This window comes from Hypanus sabinus, chromosome 2 (assembly GCF_030144855.1).
Source record: "Hypanus sabinus isolate sHypSab1 chromosome 2, sHypSab1.hap1, whole genome shotgun sequence".
Classification (NCBI taxonomy): domain Eukaryota; kingdom Metazoa; phylum Chordata; class Chondrichthyes; order Myliobatiformes; family Dasyatidae; genus Hypanus; species Hypanus sabinus.
Window position 1 is genome coordinate 129,997,258 of NC_082707.1, and position 12,065 is coordinate 130,009,322.

At 37.1% G+C, this 12,065-nt stretch overlaps 1 protein-coding gene across 2 annotated transcripts in view; it reads right to left on the reverse strand.

Annotated features, from left to right (window-relative positions):
* Window positions 1–2,830: 2,830 nt before the first annotated feature.
* The window catches only part of LOC132383848 (cysteine-rich motor neuron 1 protein-like), a 224,707-nt gene continuing 215,472 nt past the window's right edge, over window positions 2,831–12,065 (reverse strand). For both annotated transcript variants that reach the window (XM_059955055.1, XM_059955049.1), the window contains 3 exons: window positions 11,146–11,268; window positions 7,445–7,614; window positions 2,831–5,018 (listed from right to left, as the gene is read on the reverse strand). In XM_059955055.1, coding sequence (XP_059811038.1) covers window positions 4,824–5,018; window positions 7,445–7,614; window positions 11,146–11,268 — 488 coding nt within the window. In that variant the 3' untranslated portion in view covers window positions 2,831–4,823. The remainder of the gene's footprint in view (window positions 5,019–7,444; window positions 7,615–11,145; window positions 11,269–12,065) is intronic.

Here is a 12,065-nt window from a genome sequence, read left to right on the forward strand (position 1 = left end):
GGCCTCAAACAATGGTAAGGCTTTGAATGAATGAATGGAGTGACAAGTGAGTCAGAACAAATCCTTGCAGCTGCCAAAACTCCACTGGAAAACTTTAACAGCTGGCAAACCCTTCCCTAGGTTTTTTGACCATCAATACTCTTAAGGTCTTTAAATATTTCAGAAATATTTCAAATCTAGGAAAATAGTTTATAGATTAATTTACTTAAATAGTTAAAGAAAATCTAATGACTTATCAGAACATTTGTAGAATTATTAAGAATATTTAAAAATGTACCTGTCTTTCCTTTCAACCCATGGAAACCAATGTGTTGTGGATTCTGTGTCTGATATAATCTCTTGCCACGTATGTCTCTGAAATCAACATACATAATGGAGAAAGCTGTTTTCCATGGTGTTCTCCTTAAAAAGACTCTGTTGGATGATTCTTAGATGCATTGGTTTGTATGGAGGGCTCTTTCAAAAAGTAAGATGGATATTTTGATATCATTTAAGCTATTAAGATTGACCTATCTCTCACAAGCTTTCCACATTTATCTTCAACAATTCCAAGTTAATGCATAGCAAGGTGCAAAGAACTGAGTCCTCTGATGATGGAACCAGCAGCCAACATCTTCAAAGCCTCCACTCTCCAAAATCAGACTTCATTTTAAGGTTTAGGTGCTACACTTTCAATGAAGGTGCACATATGTGAGTACAGGACCATGCATGGGGGGAAGCGGTTTGCTTATCTGGAGTGCTCTGCTGAGGCCTTTACGTTTCCTAGGTTTTGTGGCATTCAATATCACATTTCACATCCATTCATATATGATGTACACCATTCATAGGAGGCTTTGACTCTTAACATCAAAACAATTTCCCTGCAATTTTTAACATCCATTACACAGCCATCAAAAATGGCTTCCTGAAATGTATTGCTTCTCTTTGAGTTGGCCGCCAAACTTGTTTTACAGCAATTTTTATATCCTGCTCCTGTTTTACTGTGTCTTTGCATCTCTTCTGAGAATATTCCTTTACCACTTTCTCCTCTCACTTCTCTGATTTCTCCAATTTCTGCTAAGTATTTTGTGTGTTCCAATCTACCATCAGTTCATCTTTTAATTACATATTCTCCAAGCCTTCGGCAACTGCATATTATTATCTGCAGTTTCAATTTATGTGGCCCCACAATTTCTGATGGGGTCAGCAACATGAGTTGAAGGCAGCTGGAAGTCTCTTTCTGTGTTGGTTCCTTTGGTGCTTTGGAATTCCAGGAATTTCCCATTTCCCTTGCAGGTACTCATTCTCATTCTCCTTCCAATCTAAATATTCCATTTTGGCACAGAGGTTGACTGTCAACATTCTCATACAGTATTTCTCAGACTTTTAACATCTCTACAATACACCAGAGGAAGGAGCAAGCCTCTAACTGGTGGTATTGCTGAAACATGTTTCCTGTAGTTTCTTTGAAGAAGCTACTGTCCATTTCCAGGTTTCGGGAATATGCTTACTGGGTATCTCGTCAAACCTGGCTCTCTCTGGCCTACAGACAGGGTTGCAACGACACTTATATTGTGAATCTTGTCCTCACTTTGTGAATCTTGTCCATTTGCCTGACAGGTTTTGGGGGTATTAAGGTACTAAAAATGAAGTTTACAGTTCCTTCAATGTGTTTCAGCAAAGGACTCCATTACAGTGAATAAATTATTTTGGGCGATGGGTGGAAAGTTTTGAAAAATAAAAAGGATTATTTTAGAAACATTGCTTATATTAAGATCTGGAGTATGAAGTCATAGTTCAGGATTCTCTTAAAGTTGACTGACAGTTTGAGTTCATATTAATGAAGGCAAATGCAATGCATTTGTTTTGAGAGGACTAGAATATGAAAGCAAAGATGTACAGCTAAGGATTTATAAGGTGCTGCTCAGACCATATTTGGAATATTGAGAATAATTTGACCTCCCCCCCCCAAGGAAAAATGTGCGGGTGCTGGAGAGGGTCCAGAGGGGGTTCCAAAGAATGATCCCGGGAATGAAAGGCTTAACGTATGAGGAGTGTTTGATGGCTCTGCAAATGATGTTTGGAAGAATGAGGGGGTATTCCACTTAAACCAACCAAATGCTGAAAGGTGCACATAAATTGGATGTGGAGAGAATGTTTCCATTAGTAAGAGAATCTAGGATCCAAGGGCACAGACTCAGAATAAAGGGATGTTTCTTTAGATTTGAGAAGAGAGTGTTTTATTCATCCTGAAGGTGGTGATTTTTGTTGCCACAAAGACTTAGGATTATACTGACAGGTTCTTCATTGATAAGGGAGGAGGGTAAACGGTTACTTGGAGGAGGGTAAACGGTTACTTGGAGAAAATGGAAGAAGCAGGTTGAGAGAAAAAATATTAGCCATGATTGAATGGTGAAGCAGATTCAACAGCCAAATGGTCTGGTTCTGCTCCTGCAGTATATAATATGATCTTATTAATTTATGTGTTTCGAGTAACTCTGAATGGCAATACAAAAAATCCAAAATATTCTGCAAAAGAAGTAAATTTCAATGCAAATTCCAGTGAGGACACTGACTATTTATTTTACCAATTGATTATTGACTGAAAATTATTAATATAGTTAGTTCACTTTGCAACATACTTCAAAACAAGGCCCAATCACACTGAAGTCTCAAAATGGTACTCAGAAAAACTTCTTGCTGAGTATTACTCTTGATAATGAAATATATATTTCTCAATGCTGTAAATATTTTCCTGGTGGCTCAGATGTCAAATTATAATATATATGCTACTTCCTTTTTGATTAGTTTTTCTCAGAGCAAATTTGGAAAATACCTTACCACAAATTCAGACAATTTCCACAACAAAATTTATTTAAATGAGTAAATGCCTTCTTACTAGTTACAACTCAGCTGCTAGGCCATGTGCATTTACAAGTGCTACTACACATTGTTGTAAATAAATAAGCAACTTAGATCTCTATATATCAACAGTAAAGAGTTAAACAAAAGTTAAGAACTTACATAAAAAGTACAGCAAAGGGGTTTACAGGTTTTTAAGGCATATGATCAGGTAATTATCTCAGCATAACACGCCAGCAAAATTGCATGGCCAAAGAGCTTTGCCACATCTCAACTTATTGGACTACAAATCACAGTAACAAATAGAACTAAACAGAATTGTTACGCCCTCTGCTATTCTTCTATACAGATTCTACTTAGATTAATAAATTAAGCTATCTGAAAAAATAAATTAAGAAACTCTCCTCCCTTTTGCTCAATTATCTGCAAACTAAGTATCTACAAAAATACTTGAAACTTCTTACAATTTAAAAGAATTTGTACGCTCACAGCCTGGTATCAATAGGGCTTTTCTTAAAATCCTTAATGTTATTAGTAAAGTTGACTACAAAGTGCCACAGCTTACCAACATATTCCCTGTGCTCCCACATTTTAAACCATAGAGTAGTTACAACATTTCACTCTTCCTTGACACCTCAAAACACCACCAATATTTTGAAATACTTTTTATTCAGCCATCCAGAGCACTGTAAATGGGTAAAGCCTGCATGTTAAGCCTGGGTGAAGCTAGAACAGTTTGGGGAGGTATGTGCTTTTCATTATTCATACACTGCTTATATTCAACTCCTTTATGCCATCCTCCTCCAACCAGATTAAACAATATTTTAGCTCTGTTCCTTGTTCTGCCACCCATCTTATCCTTGATGGTGAACTAGGGTTCACTCAGAGATTTGATTAATACCTTTAATTTAAACCTGATAATAAATTTCCCACTTTAGCTTTTCCTGCTTTTGGCATTTATATTGAGTTTTGTCACCACCAGTCAGATAAAGCAGCAATGCTCAGTTCAATTCCTTCTACAAACTGGAATGACAGTCTGTTCACAAACAAAAATTGTGAATACATTCAACACAATGAAAATATAGAGTACAGGTATAGGAATTGATACAGCATGTAAATCACTGTCATAGCAAAAGTTAACTAACATTAATAATACTATAGTTAAATGTATATTTCTGCAGCAATAATTTGGTATCTTTCATTTCCTATTTGACCATTTGTCCATCCCTCTTGGCATTTACAGTGCTGTCTTGGAATAGATGAGGAATTCCACCACTCCAAAGGCTGATGAAAGTTTTACTGTTTTGCATGTATTCTGGAGGAGGAATAAAGTGTCAGCTTACATTACAGCTACTCTCCAGTTCCCAGTAATTTACCTTCTCACTAGTGCTGAAAAATGTCACCATGAAAGATAATTTTTAAAGATTTCTCCTGCACGAGGAAAAAAGCTACAATATTCTCTTAGGGCATTAAGAAATATATATTCCATTACCACATTTCCAAAACATCAATTTTAAACAAGCTAAAATCCACCTGTGTTTGAAAATGCTTATTCTGTAACATTGGGGACAATTTTAATTCAGCCATTGCTTGATTAATTACTCTTTGAATAAAGTGGTTACAGTAACTGACTAAAGGCTTACTCCTCCTGATAAATTGTCCCCTCACTTTCCCCCCTATATATTGTAATGTACAAAAATACTGAGAAGTTTGGTGTTCGTTTTCTGGCTTGATTACTATTTTTTGGCAAGATTTTCTATTAATTCTTTTGGGTATTTTAAGTGAACAGGAAAGGCAATAAAGACGTGGTTTTCAAAGTAACTGTTATTTTGCAAGTACCTGAATCATACACAGATAACAAGCTGGAATCATTAACTCAAAATATAATGGAAACCAGAAGAGGCAAGGCTGGTGAATGGAGCACACTCTTTGAATTATTGCCAAGTCTCCATCAGTTCAGAAGCCAACTTTTTTTCATGTTTCTATCCAAGCAGTTTGTTTTGCTGGCTGTTGGTTTGTTTTTCTGCACGCACACGGTATTTCTCATTGTACTGGGAATCTGCTTCCACCATTAGATCCTTTCTGCAGCAGTTATTAACGCTGTGCATTTTGTTTCCTTTCACAGAGTCCATGTAAACCACAGTTTGCTTGTCAACTGGATTTTTCAAAAACTGCGTCTGTTACACAAACAAAGATGAAAGACAATTATATGAAAGCATTTCTGAGCTGGTATTAAATACTTAGTTTATTCACAACTAATTTTGTAGATACACAAACAATGACATCTCAAAGACATTTCCTTGAATGAAGGCATAGAACAGATGTGCTTCTTCCCTATTAACAGAGTAGTTTCAGTTTGTCCAACATTAAAAAAGCATAGATTTGGCCCTGATTCTCCAACTTTCATGGTACGTGGTATATACTAGGGTAGTAATTCAGGCTAGTACGTGTGAAACTGATCATTGAAACCAACTAAACATAATAATTACTGCCCCACCTTATTTTAATTAACCTACCCTTTTATTCCTTATTAATAGTATTTTGAAGCAATTTTGCATATACTGGCAAATCTCTTAATTACTTTGAGGGGTCATCACCCACAAAAAAATCCAAATACCTGAAGATTATGTGAATAGCTTTCTAAAAAGGTGTAGCTGTGGCTCCCATTTTTAGCATTAAGGATTTCTCCATCTCATTTTTGAGGGAAATATCCATGGATGTGTAATTAGAATTTGAAGACCAACAGATTTGTTCAAAGCACTGTAGCCCATGGATAGTATTAGAGAACTAAATGAATCATAGGAGCAGGTGGCTATAGATAGATTTGCATCCTTTAGTTTGGCAGAGGCCAGCTCCACAGGTGAAGCTGAAACAGTTGCAGAATAATAGCGCATAACCAACCAATATCTCATTTCTAATCACACAGACTAATATTTTCCCTATTATATTGTGCAGTATAGGTACTCAATCAATCCATTGAACATTCTCTTCTCAACTGTTTTGGAATTTTAACCAGACAAATAAAATGTCAAGAGAAGCTGATAAAAGTCTCTTTGATACTCTGAATGTTGTTGAGCTCAAGAATTTCCATACAATTCTGATTTAATTGACTAATCTGCCTTTAATATCCTTTAATGCTAAGGTTGTAGCTATGAATCAGTTGGCAGCACTTTCAATTCCATTCTTGTGGTTCACTGAGTTGAGTATAAAATCCAGGCTGGTGATCCAGTGCAGTCCCAAGAACACTGACGCGTAGATAAGGTGTTAAACTGAAGAACCATCAAAAAGGGAAAAATATCAAATGGAAATAAGTTGAAGTATTGCAGGGAAGTTCTCCTTTTCTGTTCTTGTCAATATTCATCATTCAGCCAACATCAGTAATAGCAATAATATCCCATTGAAGTTCCTGGTTTGAAACTGGCTGCTGCATGGGAACAGTGACTACACCCCAAAACATTTACAGGTAATTAGCACTGTGATACCTTGAGGTTCTGAATTTGCAAACCTCACATTGAACACACTGAAGATAGATATTTGAAGAACCTTTACTCTAAATTTGGATATCTACATCAGTAATAAGGGGTGCCAAATCAAAAATCAGTGAGGCTCCATACTGACTTTACTTGTGAACACAAGAAGTTAATTCTTGTACATTAATGCGGTATACTTAATGTAGATACAATAGGGTCTTTAAAGAGCATGTTAGATAGATACATGGAGCTTAGAAAAATAGAGGGCTTTGCACTAGGGAAATTCTAGACAGTTTCTAGAGTAGATTACATGGTTGGCCCAACATTGTGGGCCGAAGGGCCTGTAATGTGCTGTAGATTTCCATGTTACATGTTCTAAACTTTTATGCATGAATGAGTAAATCAATTTGTTCTTACATTTCCTTCCTTTTTTTCTCATGGATTCATTTGAGTGATTCTTAAATCTTTCTAGTAATAATTTTTTTTTTTACATAGGAGCCTAAATTGGGAGTGGTCGTTAAACATTCAATCTTGAGAATGTGATGAAGACATGATATTTATGAGCTCTTTTCCTACAAAGCTTCACACCCCCAACCCCCCCAAGTGATCACCAGATATTGGTCAGAATTGTGAATTGTGACTTAATTTTCCACTCAGATATGTAATACCTCTGCTTTGGCAGATCACTCAATCAACTTTCACGATCTAGAGTTGAACTTGACTGCTGAATTTGCACAGAAAAGCACAAGTTTAATCCATTCTTTGCATAATCTTCCAAGTTCAGTACAGGTGAATTAATATTTAAACTACAATTATTTTGTAGTACTAATTTGCTCAATTCAGTTTTTATCTTAATTTTTAAGACTACAGTGAATACAAGAAAACAGTCAGTGAACTAATGTCACTTCATGTCAATAGTTAGAACTGTGCTAATCTCCATGAATGCTCTGGAACCAGCAAAATGCTAGGTTGACTCTTATGATACACTGCAGATTCATAGAAAGAATAGACTGTGAAGTTTTAACTGAACTGAGTAGCACCAGCAAAGATAATGGGCATAGGATATCCTTATGATTTTTTTTTCTACTGCACCTTACCAGTTTTGCATTGATTATAGAGTTTGATTTTCTTACCTTTGTTGGTGCATGGTAGCATGGCATCTGGAACCACTGTTTCTTTCTGTTTATTATGAGTGTGGCTATTAAAAACGTGATGATTGTTAACAGTATGGCTGCCAGGACCCATGCTGCTGACTGGTAGATTATTGCCATTTCAGTTTGCTTGGGGGGTCTCTCAGTGGCTGCTGCAATGGCACGATAAGGAAAACATACAAGAGGTAAGACATTGTAATTGCTAAACTGTGAACAAAATCATGCCAGCCAACCAAAGAAAAAGCAAAGAACCAAAAAAGAGTTTGTCAACTTTGTTCCAAATCCCCTCTTTCTAATATGCATATTTACTCTTTCCATGCAGAGTGGTTGCTGTGCAGATTAACTACTGATACACTGCAGCAACTCACCAAGATGTGACCCCCATATCGTGTCCAGAATTTGTAACTTTCACCCTGCACTTCCTGTAAAAGCAGCAGTATTTGTTATGTGGGAATTCATTCAAAACTAAATTTCACCAATTAACATCTCATAAAATACTCCTTCATTGTTTCTGGGTCAAAACTCTAAAATTCCTTATCAGCTTTGGGGGAGTATTTATGACTACCATTCAGTTCTTCTTTCCTCATTCTCACTAACATTGTAAGTGGCTGAGCAACACACACATAATGCTGGAGGAACGCAGTGAAGGGGAATTATGCCAACAAAATAGAGAGAGTACAGAGGAGATTTACTAGAATGTTACCTGGGTTTCAGCACCTAAGTTACAGAGTAAGGTTGAACAAGTTAGGTCTTTATTCTTTGCAGCGTAGAAGGTTGAGGGGGGACTTGATAGAGGTATTTAAAATTATGAGGGGGATAGATAGAGTTGTCATGGATAGTCTTTTTCCATTGAGAGTAGGGGAGATTCAAACAAGAGGACATGAGTTGAGACTTAAGGGGCAAAAGTTTAGGGGTAACACGAGGGGGAACTTCTTTACCCAGAGAGTGGTTGCTGTGTGGAACGAGCTTCCAGTAGAAGTGGTAGAGGCAGGTTCGATTTTGTCATTTAAAAAAAATTGGATAGGTATATGGACAGGAAAGGAATAGAGGGTTATGGGCTGAGTGCAGGTAGGTGGGACTAGGTGAGAGTAAGCGTTCGACATGGACTAGAAGGGCCGAGATGGCCTGTTTCCATGCTGTAATTGTTATATGGTTATATATGATTATAAACTGTCAACATTTTGAGCTGATGCCCTTCATCAGGACTTGCTGAGTTACAGCATCTGCAGTGTTTCTTATGTCTATTCACTTTCCCTCTGAAATGGTACCTTTCTGATCCACTAACACTCTTTGCAACCTTCATGCCCTTTGCTATCAGCACCTATTTATTCTAATTAAACGCCATGTCCTTTGCAAAATCCACAGAAGTGTTGGTTCCTGATCCATTCCCAATCTTGCCACAACTTCATGATACAGCTTTTCCAAAAAAGTTGTCAACTTTGCTCCAAATCCCCTCTTTCTAATATGCATATTTATTCTTTCCAACATATGCAGAGTGGTTGCTGTGCACATTAACTACTGATGCACTGCAGCACTCTGTCATTCAACAAGGTTATTATCCCTATTAACGGAGATTCTCCTGAGCAGTAGAACTTTATTTGCAATTTGCTGACTGAATAATACCTGAAGCAAGACCTCTATTAAAGTGACTTATTTTCTTAGCCCTGCACTGCTATCTATAGCCGTTTACCACAAGCCATTGATCATTCAGCAATGCATCCAGAGGCAAAAGCAGTCCTTACATTTCTGTTGATGATTCCTAGCTCTATCCAAGTACTACCTAAGCTTCTAGCTTGTTGGACATCTGGCTTTGGGTAGGTTACTCTTTTCTTTGACCACATTCCTGCACAGAATTGTAGTTATTTTCCCAAGTGTCACCAAATATTGGATTTCCAAGTATGTGCATGTGAATGCTTTAACCCAGAACTAGCGGGCATTTGTTCCCTCTGAAGTGGAACATAAATCTGTGGCATTTCTCCAGCACATCGCTGAGAAAGTTGCCCAAACAGTTTAGAACTAGAGCTGGAAGAGCACCTCCATTCATTCGAATAGAGAGACAGATATTAACGACAAACGTAAGTTTTAATAATTTCAAAGTTCTTTGAATTAATAAAAACATTTAACTGAATTCAATTATTTTAAATGCTATTAAAACTTACAGTTCTTGTTTACTTCCTTAAAACATTTTAATCATTTAAGCAATTTTTATTATTTTTTGGCTTTTAAATGTTTCTGACTGTGGATGAGATTTCAAATAGAAGGGCTTTCACTGGTTTGGTAACAAGCTAAACCAGAGGACAGTGATTAGTAATGTGCCACATTCTTCCACTTGTTTTGTAGGAGGAGTTTCTTCTGGTCCCCTTTACAGCATTTACACACCATGGTACTAACGAAAAGTTGTCACTGGAAGTTCTAAGGAAGTGTGAACTTGCTGTACAGTTCAATGGTAGGAGCGGATACTTGAATTCTTTAGCTCAACAACCCTGATTCCAATGCCATATCCTGCCCAGCAAGAATGCTTACAGTCTGTAACAGCCCCTGTCCCTATCTTAGTCCACCAGCTTGGAAGGTAGAAGGAATCAAGAGTCATAAGATCCAAGATTCAGGATTTGCCTTGAGAGCATCAGGGAACCTAAACCAGACCAGCTGCAGATTGCTACATTATAAATTTGTTGGCTGAGCTGGGATGAGGGGAATGATGTCACAGAAACTATAGCTACACATTGGAGTAACGTGCTTAATTATTTCATTAACCATCCCAATGCCAATCACACATACGCCTCAGGGACTTGGACTGTTTTGTGCAACTGTATTTTACTGCTGTCTTATATGTAGCATGTGTGTCTTGTGCTGTGTTTGACTATTGGTACTATATTGTGCACCTTAGCCCCGGAGGAACGCTGTTTCATTTGGCTGTATTCATGGATATTTATGTATGGTCGAATGACAATTAAACTTGAACTCAGTAGCCACTTTACCTGCAAATATTGAATCAGTCTATTATGTGGTAGCAACTTATTGCATAAGAGCATGCAGCCATAGTCAAGAGGTTGGCCAGAGAAAACATCAAAATGAGGAAGAAATGTGACCTAAGTGACTCTGACCATGAAAGCATTGTTGGTGCCAGCCAGAGTGGTTTGAGTATCTCAGAAACTGCTGATCATCTGGGATTTTCATGCACAGTGGACTCTAGAGTTTACAGAGAAAGGTGTGAAACACAAAAAAAAAATCCAGTGAGCAGCAGTTCCTTGAGCAAAAATGCCTAGTTAATGAGCAAGGTCAGAGGTGAATCGACAGACTGGTTCAAGCTGACGGGAAGGCAACAGTAACTCAAGTACTGTAATCACGTGTTACAACAGTGGTGTGCAGAGGAGGATTTGGGAATGCACAACACGTTGAGTCTTGAAGTGGTTGGGCTATAGCAGCAGAAGACCATGAATACACACCCAGTGGCCACTTTAATTAGGTACCCAATAAAATAGTCATAATATGGCACTTTTGAAAGAAAAAGAGCTTACATAAATAAATCCAATTCATCAGTTGACCAATCTACACAGCAAGAGTTATTAACTGAAACTATACTCCTAACTCATAATTTTAGAAATATTAGAGGATTCCTTGCTTTGTTCATTTTATTGAAAATAATTTAGAGCTCAATGGCATGTGATCAAGTTTTCCTTTACCTGTGAAAAATGATAAATCAGGCTGAACAGATGGTGGAGGTAACCCCTTATCCTTTAGTTCAGTTGACTTCTCCGGTGATATATCAGCAGCCTCTGTTGTTGGTGAAGAAACTGTTGGCATGTCTTAAGACAAGGAGAAATTGGCAATAAATGAAAGAAGTTCTTCATAAAGAGAGGAAGACTACTGAGCATCTCCTGCATTTTGGTGTCAATCATTATTACTGCTAAAGAATGCACTCTCAGATTCACTGGGTTGAAAAATGGAATTATTTTCCAGCAAATCACAGCAGCTTTGTCTGATTTTTCAATCTAATCTCTTGGCTTCCATTCCTTACATCCATTTCTCATTAGGGGCCCAAGCAGTAGTTATGACCCACCATTCACATACTGGCAGTTTACATTAAATATATAGCTGATCTAAGCTGATTTAATTCTCACTTGACAAAATTCTCCAAGAAAAGATTGAGAGCTTGACGATAAAATAAAACAAGTTTTCAGTAAGATAGTAGTAAAGCATATTAAAACAAAACCATCCTCTTTAATATGGCTAGAGTTATTTGTGAGAAATTTAAACCCATATGAAGAGGAATTATTTGTTACCCCTTTCAATTAACTCTGTTAATTCACCCTCAGTAGAATAAAACATAAATAAAAGGTGCTCACAGAGAATGCAACAAATTTTGCACCAAAAACTCGGCAGGATATTTCAAACTCCAACTTTTTATAAAATCTTCTATGCACAAAACTTACTCATTCCTACATTTTCTTCCAATCTACCAACTACTCCACTGTATTTGCCTAGTTTTAATCTACAACCTAACAGCAAATTTAATTACTTCTGGCAATATTTTACTGCTTGTGAATGCATTTGTAATTTTTCCATCAACCTGCTAAAGTATTGGATAAAATATAAATTCTTC